Below are 14,710 nucleotides of genomic sequence, written 5' to 3'. Positions count from 1 at the left end.
CACTGGATGCTGTTATTAGCTTTGTCACACCTGCTCTGTGATCTTCATAAAGTAATTTCTTTTCCTTTTGCATTGCTCTGTCTAGTCTGTGCAGTCTGGCCAGTCTGCATGCTCTCAAAGTGGATTATTTGAGCTGAGTCCAGGCCTAATATGTTAGCTGTCTCAAAATGATACATTAAGCTAGTGGGAGCCTAGATGACTAGATTGACGATAATCAGTTGGAAAAGATGGCACTTCCAGAGCTATTTCAGGTTGTTTTGAACTGTGTCTGAAGATGCTTATTTCTATTAGATGTAAAGAGTCTAGGTGACTAGTTCATCCATCTGAAAGTTAGGAGTTGAGTTTCTAGTTTGAGGTAATTTTATCCTTTGACTGCACAGTTCCTGTCACAGTAGGCTCTGATTTTTGCCTGCGGCATTCAAGGGCTATTTCTGTGACGATTAATTATCCACACCCTTACCCCTTCCTTTTTAAGGAAAGGAAATTGCATATGCGTAGATCTTAAGTAACCCTCATCAGCTGATGTCAGATTCACTGATGGGACACTGATGATACTTGCATGGCTACTGTTCCTGCATTGTCTTTTTTATTTTGGATAAACTGTGCGGTAATTAAACTGACAATTTTCTTAAGTGTCTGGATGAGGGTTTTTGCTGGTTGCATAAACACTCTTCCATATGCTGTCACCTTCTAATTTATGCAACCCAGAAATTTTCTGTAGATGAACCACGTCATGAATGTGGAGATGTGAACTAGATTCAGTCCAGAGGCAGATCAGCCCAAAAGCTGGGCTATGTGGATGGGGCTGCGTTGTTTCCAGGGACAGCTCAGCCTTGGGAGTTATGCTGTGCAGCTGTGCATGTGTAGCTCATAGTCCAAGCTAAAAACATAGGCCTGACATGACTTAACTTTGTTGTGGCAGCCTGGGTTGTCTTCACTGTGTTACTCCAGGGAGCAGTGAGGAGTCTTAGTGGAAACAAGTCTTTGTGGGTTCGCGTGGGAATGGCCTAGTTCTGGCATGGCTAATAATGAGCTAATAAGTAGTACATGATTCACATGGTACAGCAAAACCCAAGAGGTTCTGCAGGAGACCAGGCTTTGTGTTCCTTTTCTGAGAGCAGTCATTAGATCAGGGAGGCACCGGACCTGAACTGGCTTCAAATGAACAAATCCTCAAGAAACACTGGGGAGCTGAGTGCTGGGACATCTTGGTGGCTGTGCAGGAGTCACGGCAAGTTCAGCCAACTGAATTAATCAGGTTGGTTCAGTACTGGTGATACTTGGCTGGTTTGTTTCCATACAGAACCACTTATGTCTCTGCATCAGTCTTTAATTTTCAAGACTTCCAGGTTTCCAAGTTCTATATTTTTAAGGCTTTTTTCCCATTTTTCTGTATATGCTAGCTTCCCATTTCCCGTCTGTTTCATTTCTCCTAGTTATTTTGATGCCAGCTGAGGAATTAATCTAGCATGTTGAAATATCTGCAGTTGATTTAATATCTGGACTGAGTGTCTTGCTAGTGAGAAACACAGATGTACATATGTACAAACAGCTTCAAAATAACTGAACTGCTTCCTACATTTTAAAGCCACATTTAAATTGAGGGAAGTGACCACAGGTATTTAGACTTATCTTTTAATTGATCACTAGAGTGTGCTGTGACACTGGAACTATTAATTCCAGTTTTTGGAAGTTTCTGTTGTGTTTTTTTTGCTCGTTGTTTGGGTTTTTTGGTTGGTTGGTTTGTTTGTTTAGAAGTCTTACTCTGGAAAGAACTTTTATCTGTACTGAAACAGGTTTGTTAAGTATAACAGTCTACTTGGATTCATTTATAACAGTATTGTGAGTTCTTTGGATTGTGAGTGGGAAGAAGAGTGTAGCTGTCAAATGGGCTGGATAGGTGTTCGTTATTGTCAAATGTACAGGAAGGTGAGCATTATTAAAGCAAGTGGAAAAAGAGATAAATTTGAGAGATAACACCAGAATAAAGGCATTTAGTAAGTTGTACAAACATGCTCTTAATTAAACAAACCAGCAAACAAAAAAATTCTTTCATCTTCTCTTCTCCTTCCTTCCTTTTCTCTGGTTCTTTCTTGCTTTTTATTATGTTGTTATCTTAAGTACAGTAAAAGCTGGAAGCTGATTGTGCTGGTTTGAGCTGGGATAGAGTTAACTTTCTTCATAGTAGCTAGCATGGGGCTGTGGTTTGGATTTGTGCTGGAAACAGTGCTGATAACCCAGGGCTGTTTTGGTCCCTGCTGAGCAGTGCTTACCCAGAGCCAAGGGCTGTTCTGCTCCTCACCCCACCCCACCAGCGAGGAGGCTGGGGGGGCACAAGGAACTGGAGGGGACACAGCCGGGACAGCCGACCCCGACTGACCGAGGGATATCCCAGACCACAGGACGTCATGCTCGGCACATAAAGCTGGGGAAGAAGAAGGAAGGGGGGACGCTGGGAGTGATGGCGTTTGTCTTCCCAAGTCCCCGTTCGGCGTGATGGAGCCCTGCTGTCCTGGAGATGGCTGAACACCTGCCTGCCCGTGGGAAGGGGGGAATGGATGCCTTGGTTTGCTTTGCTTGTGTGTGCGGCTTCTGCTTTACCTATGAAACTGTCTTTATCTATCTCAACCCATGAGTTTTATCATTTTTACCCTTCTGATTCTCTCTCCCATACCGCTGCTGGGGAGTGAACAAGCGACTGTGTGGTGCTTAGTTGCTAGCTGGGGTTCAACCACGATACTGATTTATCTGGACTTCAGCTAAAAAGTAGTCCCCTGCTGTTGAAATCATAGAATAATTTAGAGTCTCCACTTCAGGCTCCTGATCAAAATAAGTCAAACTACATTATGTGGCTCAGGGCCTGGTCCAGTTGAATTGTGACTGCTTCCAAGTATAAAGATACCCCCACCTTTCTGGGCAAAGTGTTCCAGTGTATGATCATCCCCATAGTGGGATTTTATTTTTCTCCTTATATCTAACCGGAATTTCCTATTTTGCAGCTTTTGTATGTTACCTCTTATTCTATCACTGTGCACATCTAAGAAGATCCTTGCTGCATCTTTTCTCTGCCCTCCAGTTAGGTAGTTGAAGACAGCAATGAGATCTCCCTTTTGCCGCCTTCCTTTAGGATTAACAAAACACAGTTCTTGCTGTCGCGTGCTCTAGCCTCTAATATTGGTGGTCCTCCACTGGACTTGTTCCAGCCTGACAGCATCCTCCTTGTATTGAGGAGCCCATAACTGGGTATGATACTCTGTACCTAGACTAACAAATACAGCATAAAGGGGAAATATAATTTCCTTTGACTGCCTGGCTACGCTCTTGTTAGTACAGCCCAGTAAGCAGCTGGCCACCTTTGTTGCGAGGGCACATGCCGATTCATCTTTGACTTGCTGCCAGCCAGGACTCCGCAGGTCCTTCTCTGCGGAGCTGCTTTCTAGCCAGTCAGCCCCTGGCCTGTACTGCTGCATGGGGCTATTCTCTTCCAAATGCAGGACTTTGCGCTTGCCTTTGAAATTCATGAGTTCTTGGTTGCCTATTTCTCTAGCCTCTTGAGGGCCTTCTGAATGGCAGCCTCCCACCCTCTCCCCATCCACCTGTGGCCTTGCTGAGAGTCATACTGTTCATTTTTATCCTTTGCTAAATTAATAGCATCTCTTAATATTGTCTACTGGTCTGAGCTTTGCTGCTTATTGTGTCCACCGATGTTAACTTAGTTATATTTCTTTTAGTTAACTTATTCTCTAAAATAATGATTAACCCAGATGTAAAGTGAGTAAGGAATTAGCTAGGAAGGAGAGGTATGAGAAACTTGTTTAAAAAAAAAAAAAAAAAAGGTTATGTGGCTCTTGACTCAATGTCTTACAGAATTCCCATATTTGTTTATCACACTTATCTGGCATGACCCAATACCTTTCTTAAATAAAATAGGATCCTCTAACCTGCCATTGGTTTTCTTTTACCAAAGACAAAAGAGAAAAAAATTTTACAAGATACCAATTTTCTACTCTTTTTCCATTTCTAACTGTTCTTCAACACCTATGGAAAAAGCATTGCATATTAGTGAGGTCAAAATAAAGGAACTGCAGCTGTATAGATGCTCAATCTGGAGAAGGGTACAGCAGATTTGACCACTCTTGCCATGGAGCTGTTGTTTCTTGTGTCAGCTCTTTCAAAGCTCTGGAATAGCAGTTACCCAGAAACGTCCAGTTTGGAGAGTACCACACCTTTTTGGGTTCCTCTCCATACAGTCTACGACTGGCTGTCCTGTTAATGACTGATACGATCACCATTACTGAAAATGGAGGGGAAGGATTGTCTTGACTAACATGAATTGTGCTTTCCCAGTAGAAACACAGAAACAATATGACCTGGCAGAAGGCCTATCTGCTGGGTTTGATTCAAGGGAGTGACACTGTAGAAAGCCTCTTTTGAAGTCCAGTCTTATGCCCTGACAGTTGTTGCTGCAGATATGTATATATTTTTCCTTGAGCAGTTAAATTTGTGTTCATTCTGTTCTTTGAGTAGTTGGCTGTTTGGTGGGCAAAATTATGTTTTGGGACAAAAAGCTGGGCATGGTTCATTTAAATGCCATTTTGGATGATGGATGTTGCACTTAAGATTTTTTGAGATCTTGCCCTCATTGCTTAGTGGTAGGAATCATGGTTCTTGTTGTTCTTGGAATTGTGTTCTGGGGAAAATATTCCAGGCAGAGAACTTAGCAGTTACTGGAATACTCTTAGCTTTCTATACATTTTTCCTCTTTTCCAAGAGTTTGTGGCCACTTACAGAGGATTACCAAAGCCTTAAGGAAAATTGAGACTGATTTATTGAAATACCAACACCCTTAACAGTTTTTTTACAATGCATGCTGTAACACTTTTTTAGAGTTCTGGAAATTACAAAAGTTGCCAAAGGTAGGTATTAAATGACAAGAATAGGTCTATCTCTTCCTACTGATGGAGGATCTTTCTGACAAATATACTTGTCTCTTAAGGCATACAATATACCAAATGTGACCTCTTTTTGTTGAGAGGTTAACATTTTGCAGCTGAATAAAATATCTTCCTGTTGGGAAGTCTATTGATATTTCAGGATTTTTTTTTTCAATTCGATTAGTTCTAGTTTTATGCTATTATTAATATGGGAGGTGGTTGCAGGGATATGTGCTGAAAGCCTGTAATTTCTGGGCTTACACTTGAGGAAATAATTTACTAGTGCTATTGTAGCACTGGTTCTTCTACGTGAAATGCTTAATTTGAATACAGGACAGTTGTTTGTTTTTTTTTTATTTTGGAGCCATAGTCTTTTCATATTAATTGCAAACATTTATAGTCAATGCTGTTAGTGCATAACTCAGCTGACTATTTTACATGTAAAAAACCCTTGTTTTTTTTAAAAAAAGCACCTTTGTTCAAAGGCTCAAATGTTAGGAAATGCCAGAATTAATGCCCAAGCTGAAAATCCATTAACTTCTGGTAGTCAGAAATGAGCATCAGTGTCTCTAGTCATAGTATCATGCTTAAAAACAAATTCAGCATTACATCCTAATACCTTTCGTCTGGAAAAACCCTACACATTTGTAATTGCCTGCTGTAAATTTGTACTTCACAGCATGATGCAGGAGAATGCTCTGTCAGTGACTTTCACTCTCCTTTCCTATCTTTTTCCAGGAGCACCACTAGAAGCAGCCCAGGTCTGGAAGACCACGTTCTGGATTCCTCACAGCTGGAGAGTCATAAGTAGGTTTGACAGTGGCTTAGATTCTGGAGCTTGTTTTCTGTGTGTTGTGGTGACCTTGTTCTTGATGTTGCCTCATAATGTCATTTGGATTTTTTGCAGTCCTTGGTTAGTAGGATCACCAACTAGCTCTCCAGTGATAGCACCTGTCATGTTTTCAGCTATTGTAGAGGAAGAGCTCCAGCAAGAAGCTGCTCTTATTAGGAGCAGAGAAAAACCTTTGGCTTTGATCCAGGTAAAGTGCTAAGTTACTGCACCTGTGAAGTAACACAAGGAGTTTCTAATGGCTGTTTCAGAGATCAGTTTTTAGGTTTAATTATATATTGGTACACAGTATCATTTACATAATTATATTAAATATCATTTAATAATAACTTCACGTTGCTGTTTGATAAGGTAGGCCTATATTAAAGTCGAATTGACTACTGAGTCCATGATTAATGCGTTCACAGCATCAGAGAATGGTTGGAAGGAACCTCTGGAAATTGTATAATCCAAACCCCTGCTTAGAGCAAGGTCAGTTAGAGCAGGTTGGTCAAAGCTGTGTCCAGGCAGCTTTTGAATATCTGCAAGGATGGACGCTCCATGGCCTCTCTGGGAAACCTGTTCCAGTGTCTAACCGCTCTCATAGTAAAAAAGATTTTTATATTTAAATGCAGTTTTCTGTTACTTCAGTCTGTGCCCATTGCCTCTTCTCCTGTCACTGGGCACCACTGAGAAGAGCATGGCTCAGTCATCTTTATGCTCTCCCATCAGATATTTATACACTTTGATAAGATCTCCCTAAGCCTTCTCTTCTCCATGCTAAACTACAGTGTGCTCAGCGTCTCCTAGTGTGTCAGGTGCTCCAAGTTCTTAATCGTTTTTGTGTCCCTTCACTGGACTGTCTCCAATATGTCCATGTCTCTCTTGCACTGGGGAGTCCAGAAGTGGACCCAGCACTCCAAATGCATCTCACCAGTGCTGAACAAAAGGATGACCTGTCTCAATCTGCTGGCAATGCTGTCCCTCGTAGAGCACAGGAGGCTGTCACCCTTCTTTGCCACATGAGCACCTTGCTGGCTAATAGTCAACTTGTCCACCCGGACCCCAGAACCTTTTATGCTAAGCTGCTTTCCAGCCTGTTGGCCCCCAGTATGTACTGGTTCTTGTGGTTATTCTTCCCAGGAGCTGGATGCTGCATTTCCCTTTGTTGAACTTCATGATGTTCCTCATAGCCTGTTTCTCCAGCGTGTCTGGGTCCCTCTGAGTGGCAGTGCCACCATCTGGCATATCAGCCACTCCTTCCAATTTTGTATTGTCTGCAACCTTGCTGAGGGTGCACTCCGTCCCATCATGTGGGTAATTGATGAAGATGTTAAACAGTACTGGCCCTAGTCTCCATCTCAGTATTGGTGCTAGTGACTGGCCTCTAGCTGTACTTTGTGCCACTTATCACAACCCTTTGAGATCACTAGTTTATTCAGTTTTCAGTCTGTCTCACTGTTGATTTATATTGTCTGTACTTAAGCTTGTCTGCTTAAGCTCTTAGTCTGTACCTAAGCTCTACCACTTTCCTAGGGATCAAGATGAGGGTGACTGATAAGTAGTCACCCAGATCTTCCTTGCATTTCTTGAAGGTAGGAATGACATTTGCTTCCTTCCAGTCCTCGGGAACCAACCCTTATCACCACAACCTTTCAGATTTCTTTGAGAGTGGGCTTGCAGTCATATTGGCTAGTTCTGATCTCAGGGGCCTGGGATTGCTGAAGGCTGATCTTACCACTAAAGACCAAGACAGGGAAGTCTGTTAGTTCCCCAGCCTTCTCCATGTCCTCTGTCATTCAGTAGTGGGCCCACGTCATCTTTTTCCTGCTGTAGAAGCTTTTCTTGTTGGCCTTCATGTCCCTTGCCAGATCCAACTCCAGGCAGGCTATGACTTTCCTAATTCTGTTCCCGTGTGCTCAGACAGTGTCTGTGTTTTCCTTCTAGGTCACCTTTCTCTGCTTCCACCTCTTGCATGCTTCCTTTTTGTTTGAGTTTTTGGAGGAGCTCTTTTTTTGTCCATGCAGACCTCCTGCCACTCTTGCTTGGCTTCCTGCTCATTGGCATGGATCATTCTTGAGCTTGGAGGAGGTGATCCTTAAAATCAATCAGCTGTCCTGGACCCCTCTTCTTTCCAGGGCCATATCCCATGAATTTTTCCAAGCAGATCCCTGAACAGATTGTAGTCTTCTCTTCTGAAGTCCCAGGTTGTTATCCTGCTGTTTGTCTTGTGCCCATCTCTCGGGATCCCGAGCTCCATCTCGTGGTCATTGCAGCCAAGGCTGACCTCAGCCTTCTTATCCCTGACCAGTCCTTCTTTACTTGTAAGTATGAGATACAGTAGAGTGTCTCCCTTCATCAGCTCCTTGGTCATCTGTGTTAGGAAGTTTTCACCAATGCAAACCTCCCGGAGTGCTTGTGCCCTGCTGTGTTGTCTTTTGAGCAGATATCAGGGTGGCTTAAGGTCCCCATGAGGAGCAAGGCCTGCAAACATGAGGTTTCTTCAAGTTGTCTGAAGAAGGCCTCATCTACTAGTACTTTCTGATTAGGAGGTCTGTAGCAGACATGCATTCAAGATGCATGCCAGTTCATAACCGTGCTAGTGGTGTAAACGTAGATCTGACACTGACATACATGTTCTTTTTTCCTTATAGATTGAGGAGTGTGCTATTCAAGATTTATTAATCCACTATGAAGCTTTTGACAACCCTGATGAATTTGTGACTGTTGAAAGGGCTCCACAGGGACCTATAGCAGCACCTATGTGGAACAAGCACTAATTCGTACTCTTCACAGTCCATGTTGTATGTGCACTTCAGAAGTTCTAATTCTTGATACAAGTAAAACAGGACTGGAAGAACAGGAATCATGTAACTTTTAACATCAGCATTAAAAGCCTGCACATAATCACTAGGTATTTGTTAGAAAGAATGGAAATAATGTGTTCACTGTGTCATTTACCCACAGTCTATATTGTATGTATGTTTTGAGAGAATTTCTTTAACAAGACATATTATTAGTAATGTTACATGAAGCTGTAGATTGGAAGTGCATTTGCTAATCTTAATTTGCGAGGGTTTTTCCTTAAATTCACAGGTGGCTGAAAAGCGAGTGCTTATTTTGTGATTTAATGTGGAATTGAATGTGCAGAATTATACATCTTTAAAGTTGGTGGGGGGGTATGTTTTTCAGAGCTTTTTGGCAGATTGGGAATATTGGAAAAAGTTTGTGCTTGAACTTCATGTAAAAGTACAGTTTGATAATGCAGTTTTCCTTAAGTTATGTGTGCAAGTGCTGGTTCTCTGATTGTTACGGCCAGTACTTCTTATTGTCATGTTCCACGATGAACCTCTATGCTGTACCTAAGTGCCCTGCCATTGCCTGCTCTCAGTTCAGTTGTGCATGTTTTTTCACTGTTGTGAGACCGGCCTTTGAGCAGTCAGCTCTGTTGTGAAGTAAAGCACACAGTTGAATAGAACGTGGTGGCACTTAATTAGCTATAGTCTTATTCTGGTAAATATGGTACAGTTTTAGAACCACTGTGTTTAAGGTACAATTCACTTGAAGTGCTGAGGAAATAAAAGATCTGTGTATTTATTGTTAAAGCTATAGGGATGAATGCTTGACTGTGGAATTTGCAAACACCTAACCTTCAAAGATTATCATAGGTGGCTTTCAGTATTGTGTGTTCCAAAGTTCTCTGTGCCTGGTTTAAACAAATTTATATATATATAAAAAGAAAAAAAAAAAGTAGCCTTATCTGCAATATTCCGTCTAGTTTGTCTGTTTGTATAGGTGTGTTTGAACTTGTACTTTTTCAGTAGTGTCAATACTCATGAACTCTGGAAAACTGGAATTGAGAGAGTACAGAAAATGAATGTAGAGAATTGATCACTGTGTGATAAAAGAATCTTGAAAAAAACCTATGTAGATATGTCTAATGGTTTCAGGTCAAGCTACACCAAAAAATCCCCCACAAAAATTGTAAACAAATGCAATAAACCATAAAATCTTGATTTACACAAAGTTAGTATACTTTTATGTGCTGTCTATATATAATCAATGCTTTGGGTAACTATAGAGTAATCTCAAAATATTTCTTTTATGTATGAAACAAGAACTGTAGGCATTTTGAAGCTACACAGGCCCACTGCATTTGCTCTCAAGTAATAATGAACAGCTGGGGGAAACCTAAGAGTCAGTGCTCTCTCCTCTCCTAATAAAAAAAATCATCATTTTCATGAAACATTCTCAAATAAGAAAGTAAGCAGGGAAAATTGACCCAAAAGCTTTTTTAATTGTTCTCAATACTTTAATATTTCTTGCCTTTTTTTTTTTCCTTCCTATCCCTTAAAAGTTTATTCCAGGAAGATACGGAGAATGCAACACCTGAGGCTGGATTCTCAACTAATTTCCCACAGTGGTAAACCATTTATAGATCTCTGTCTCCTCAGAGTGAAGTGCCATTAAAGTAGAAGATGAATCTTCTTCGTCTAGTCATTTCACTGTCCTGTAATTCTGCAGGAATATATCACGTATGTTTGTCAGCCAGTGAACCCTGACTACAAGGAAATAGCTGCCTGTCTCATAGGTTATGCGGTTCGAGGTGGGAGGATGCCAGGTGCCCTTTGCTTTAAGCACAGCAGCTATATCTGCTACGTGAGCCTGACTAGAATCCCTGTACGGTAGGTGAAGAGGTCATGAGAGGTGCACGGGGAAATACTAGCTACCTGCTCCTGCTCAGCACTCTCCAGTCATTGTGATTCATCAGCTGTGACTGCCTTGCAGTGTGACTGAGCTTCTGGGGCTATTTTTTGTCTAATGTTACAGGTTTGTTCTGAAGGGGACCTTAGCACTTCTGCTAAATGTCACTGATGACAGCACAGCACTTCGTTGCGAGAACTGTGGTCGTGCCATCTGGTGACACAACACCTGGAACAACAGGTGATACATAGCAAAAAGAAAAAAAATACGAAGAATGTATTAAGTGTAAAGTTGTCTTGTGTTTTCTCTGTGCACATATACAGATACTTTTGTTTATCCCACCTTCTATATGCTGCCTTTATTGCAATAGAAGGGAGAAATAAGCAGAATCTTAGTCTTTTTCCCACTGTGTGTATTTCAAGATGTTTACAAGATGCACTGCCCACGTTCATGCATACTGCAAAGGTGGAATTGAGTCTATGAACACAGCGGGGTTTTCAGGATCACATCTTTGTATTGCACAAATAGCTGATAGCGTCAGGGCTGAAGGAGAGTGTGTGTGCATGCACGTGTGCATAGCTGTAACTCTTCATTCGATTTGTTTGCAGTTGTAGAATTGAATTATATTGCACCACTTCAGCAAATAGAGTTAACGTGTTATCTCTTCTCTCCATCTGTACGTACTGAGTGGTAGTGAACCTTTTCATCTGAACTTTCTGCGCTTTGCAAATGTTGACAATTAAGCCTCACTATATTTGTGAGGTACGATAACTGTGAACTGTTATCCAACTTCCAGGTGGTGACTATCAACACTCAAGTAATAAGTTGGTTAGTCTAAGGTTAAGCAGTAAATTTATGGTCATGTCCTGAAGGAGAATCTGGAAGTTCTTCCAGTTGCCTGTTCCTGCCCCATGTAGAGCCTGTAGCTTTTCTGGGATCAGCTATATAGAAATTCCTTTCAACCAGGACTTGTTCCTCTCTTTCTCTGACCCTCTTTCTGAAGGGAGCACCTCTGCTGCCAGAGCATGCTCCTCTGGGCTGCCAGTGGTTTGGTAATACCTGTTTGTTCTTGTTCTGAAGGGGCTACAAGCAATAGCTGAAGGCGTAGTATTGACAAAGGTTTTAAGTCCATTGTAAAATAAAGGTAACTACTGTCCTGGTGCAAACTTTTTTACAACATGAAGTCACTTTTTACAGTGTGTTACAATTCCCATAGATACGTCTCTACTAATACTTTCACACCTTGCAGAATGCTTGGGTATTTCTGTGCCTGTGCAGTAGCTTTTGGTGCAGATTTCATGATCTGCCCCTGACCTTGCTGAGATGCATCTGTGGCAACTTGGGCTAAGCACAAAAGGGAGTTAGAAGTGCAAGTTACAAGGACTTTTTTTTCTGGTTTTGAACATATAACAACCAAATATTTTTCTCTTGTCAGTATTAGCTTGATAATAAATATTTTTTTCCTGTTCTTGTTTGTGTAGTACTTGTTGCTGTATCTCAGTTACATTATTTTCATGCATAAGCATGTGCACGCTTGTAGACATGGGCATACACACATGTGCAGACACAGAAACCTGCCATGAAATTTCTAGTTGAGATCTTCACCTGCTGTAAGCTGAGCCACAATTAGAAATGCCATTTGAGGGTAATGAGCAGCCTTAGAGCCACCACAGGTAGTATCACAATGCTGTTGTTTGTGATATACTGATAGCTGCCGCTCCTCCTGCTGTTGCAATGGTATTGAGTAAAACTGCAGAATCACAGAGTGCTTGAGGTTGGAGGGCCCTTGGCTGGAGACCCTCCAGTCTGTCCATGTCTCTCTTGTACTGAGGAGCCCAGAACTGGACCCAGCACTCCAGGTGTGGCCTCACCAGTGCTGAGTAAAGGGCAAGGATCGCCTTCCTCGACCTCCTGGCAACACTTTCTAATGCAGCCCAAGAGCCCATCAGCCTTCTTCCCTACAGGGGCGCATTGCTGGCTCGTGTTCAGCCTGGACTCCACCAGCATCCCCAGGTCCTTTTCTGCCAAGCTGCTTTCCAGTCCCGTCAGCCCCCAGCCTGTCCTGGTGCCTGGGGTTGTCCCTTCCCAGGGGCAGGACTTTGCACTTCCCTGTGTTGACCTTCCTGAGGTTCCTCTCAGCCCGTTTCTCCAGCCCGTCGAGGACCATCTGGATGGAAGCACAACCCTCTGGCGTATCAGCCGCTCCTCCCGGCTTTGTGTCATCTGCAGCCTGGCTGAGGGTGTGCTCTGCCCCGTCATCTGGGAACCTCAAGGTGAACCTCTCATTTGTCTTCTGTTTCCAAGTGTGTTGAACACTGCTGTGACCTTTGCGGAGATTCGTTTTTGATTTTTTTTTCTTCTTATTTTTATTGTAAGCTGGGTAATAAAAATGCATCGCTTGCATCGAAGCAAGAACTGAGGCCTCTAGCCTCTTTGTTTCACCTTGTTTTGCCAGTGGTCAGCATAGGGCTGTCTTCTGCTGCCTTCTGCTGCCTTTCTCTCACATGGTATTGGCAGTCACAACACCCACGTCTGTAGTCTAGGGGTCCCTCTTGGCAAACTAGTTATCTCACCAAAGGAAAAGTAAATGTGCCTTTGGACTGTCTAGGAACTTTTAAGGGGCAAGCTTTCCAGTTTGAGTGCTCAGAGGCTGCATTCAAACAGTGGGATCTTTGAAGGGGAATAGTCCTAAATTTGGGGACATGCACCAGTAGAACAAATAAGTAGAATATAACTAATACCGTTAGTCTTAGTCCATCTGACTCCCTTTTCATTTCCTCAGGAGAGTGTTCCCATTTCTCTCCATTTAGGGGATGTACCGTCTTGCCTTTTCCTTCCCCACGGTTTGGATGGGACACCACTGATGTATCAAAGGGGTCTTTACTGGTGGTATTTATCTGAGGCCTCAGGACCTACTTGCCTCCATGTTTCTGTGTTAGTAAGATGTTAGTTAGGGGAAAGCTGTCGGAGTTCACTTACTGCTGGTGACTTTGCTTGCTTGTTTCAGCTGTTTCATGAGTGGGAAAGGAGGTTTCTCTGTTCAGCACCTCCCCGCAAATCTGCATTATATGTCCTTCTCAGCTTTTCTTAAAGGAGTTGTGGATAGGGAAAGTCAACGTGGTCAGAATTATCCTTAAACAATAGTTCAAAGCAGGTTACCATGTCATTAATTGTATAACCTTATAAAATATGTATTGCAATTCCTGTGATTCTGTGCTTGCAGTGAGGTCTTGCCCAGATTCTCAGAAGCCTTACTGCAGGGACAGAAATATGGAAGTGAGCAAGCTCTTAAAGCTTTGTTAGCACAAAATGTGTTGAATGTTAAATAGGAAAGGAAATTAATTTATGAGCTATTGAAGGCAAACTGCTTTGAGTAGGACTTCTTATCGGTACTATTGTAAGATGGGTATACTGCAGATAAGGAGCCCTGAAAAGAGGATTTCTACATCAGGTATTTTTAGGTAAGGAAAGCACAGGAACTTAATCTCCCTGTGTAGCCAATGTAAGGAGATGGATGCCTTTGAAAGGAGCAATTTAGTGGACTAGAAATCAATGTTTTGCTTTATCACATTTATACTTACCACTGCTTCTTTGTAGGTTTTCCAGCTTTGTCTAACTGGGTTCTCCTGAAGGACTGTAAGGCTGTTTGCTTTAGTAGTCTCTGGCTACAAAGCCAAGGAATATTTTGAAAAATCAAATGTTTTGGCAGAATAGTTCTCTGTAAAACTTAGCTGCTTTAGTCTACTGCTTCACAAGCTTTTTGCTTGGAAGAATCATGATCAGCCCCAAATTATGTGGTAGGCATGTGGCTATGTGGAAATAACAGACTTACACACTCTGCTGTTTAACATGGTCCTGTAAACAACTGCGCACTGCTTATCATGGCCAGACGTTCACTAAACTATGATATATGGATCGTGACTTGGTTTTTTGGGTTCATGACCTGTTCTTTGGGTTTTTTTTGTTTTGTGTCATGCCGTGTTTCCCCCCCTTCCCGTGAAGTTACAGATGAGAAATGAGAATTGTAGAGACATCTGCTCTGTTTAGGGACTGTATTGGCATGTGAAGAGTCTCCTCCCACTTCAGTCAAAGGAAAAATAAGGTTAACTCAAGTAGGAGTAGGATTGAGTTATGCCTTGCATTATTATTTGTACACATTATCAGCAATGATGATGGGATCAGGTAGCAACTGTTGGCAATGTCACTCTCTGTTTCATTTTTGTCAGTTCTGGTGTTTGGAAGG

General features: G+C 42.2%; 1 protein-coding gene across 3 annotated transcripts in view; it reads left to right on the top strand.

Moving 5' to 3' along the window:
* Positions 1–12,999, top strand: part of IBTK (inhibitor of Bruton tyrosine kinase) — a 62,555-nt gene extending 49,556 nt beyond the window's left edge. Inside the window, exons 27-29 of one of the 3 annotated variants that reach the window (XM_075046499.1) lie at positions 5,673–5,741; positions 5,842–5,974; positions 8,418–12,999. In XM_075046499.1, the coding sequence (XP_074902600.1) occupies positions 5,673–5,741; positions 5,842–5,974; positions 8,418–8,543 (328 nt within the window). In that variant the 3' untranslated portion in view covers positions 8,544–12,999. The remainder of the gene's footprint in view (positions 1–5,672; positions 5,742–5,841; positions 5,975–8,417) is intronic. The other 2 variants (XM_075046497.1, XM_075046498.1) reach the window with 2 other exon arrangements.
* Positions 13,000–14,710: the final 1,711 nt, after the last annotated feature.

Source organism: Buteo buteo, chromosome 15, assembly GCF_964188355.1.
Source record: "Buteo buteo chromosome 15, bButBut1.hap1.1, whole genome shotgun sequence".
In the NCBI taxonomy this organism is placed as follows: Eukaryota; Metazoa; Chordata; class Aves; order Accipitriformes; family Accipitridae; genus Buteo; species Buteo buteo.
Note: the sequence above shows the minus strand (reverse complement) of the source record. Positions and strands in the feature narration are given on the sequence as shown.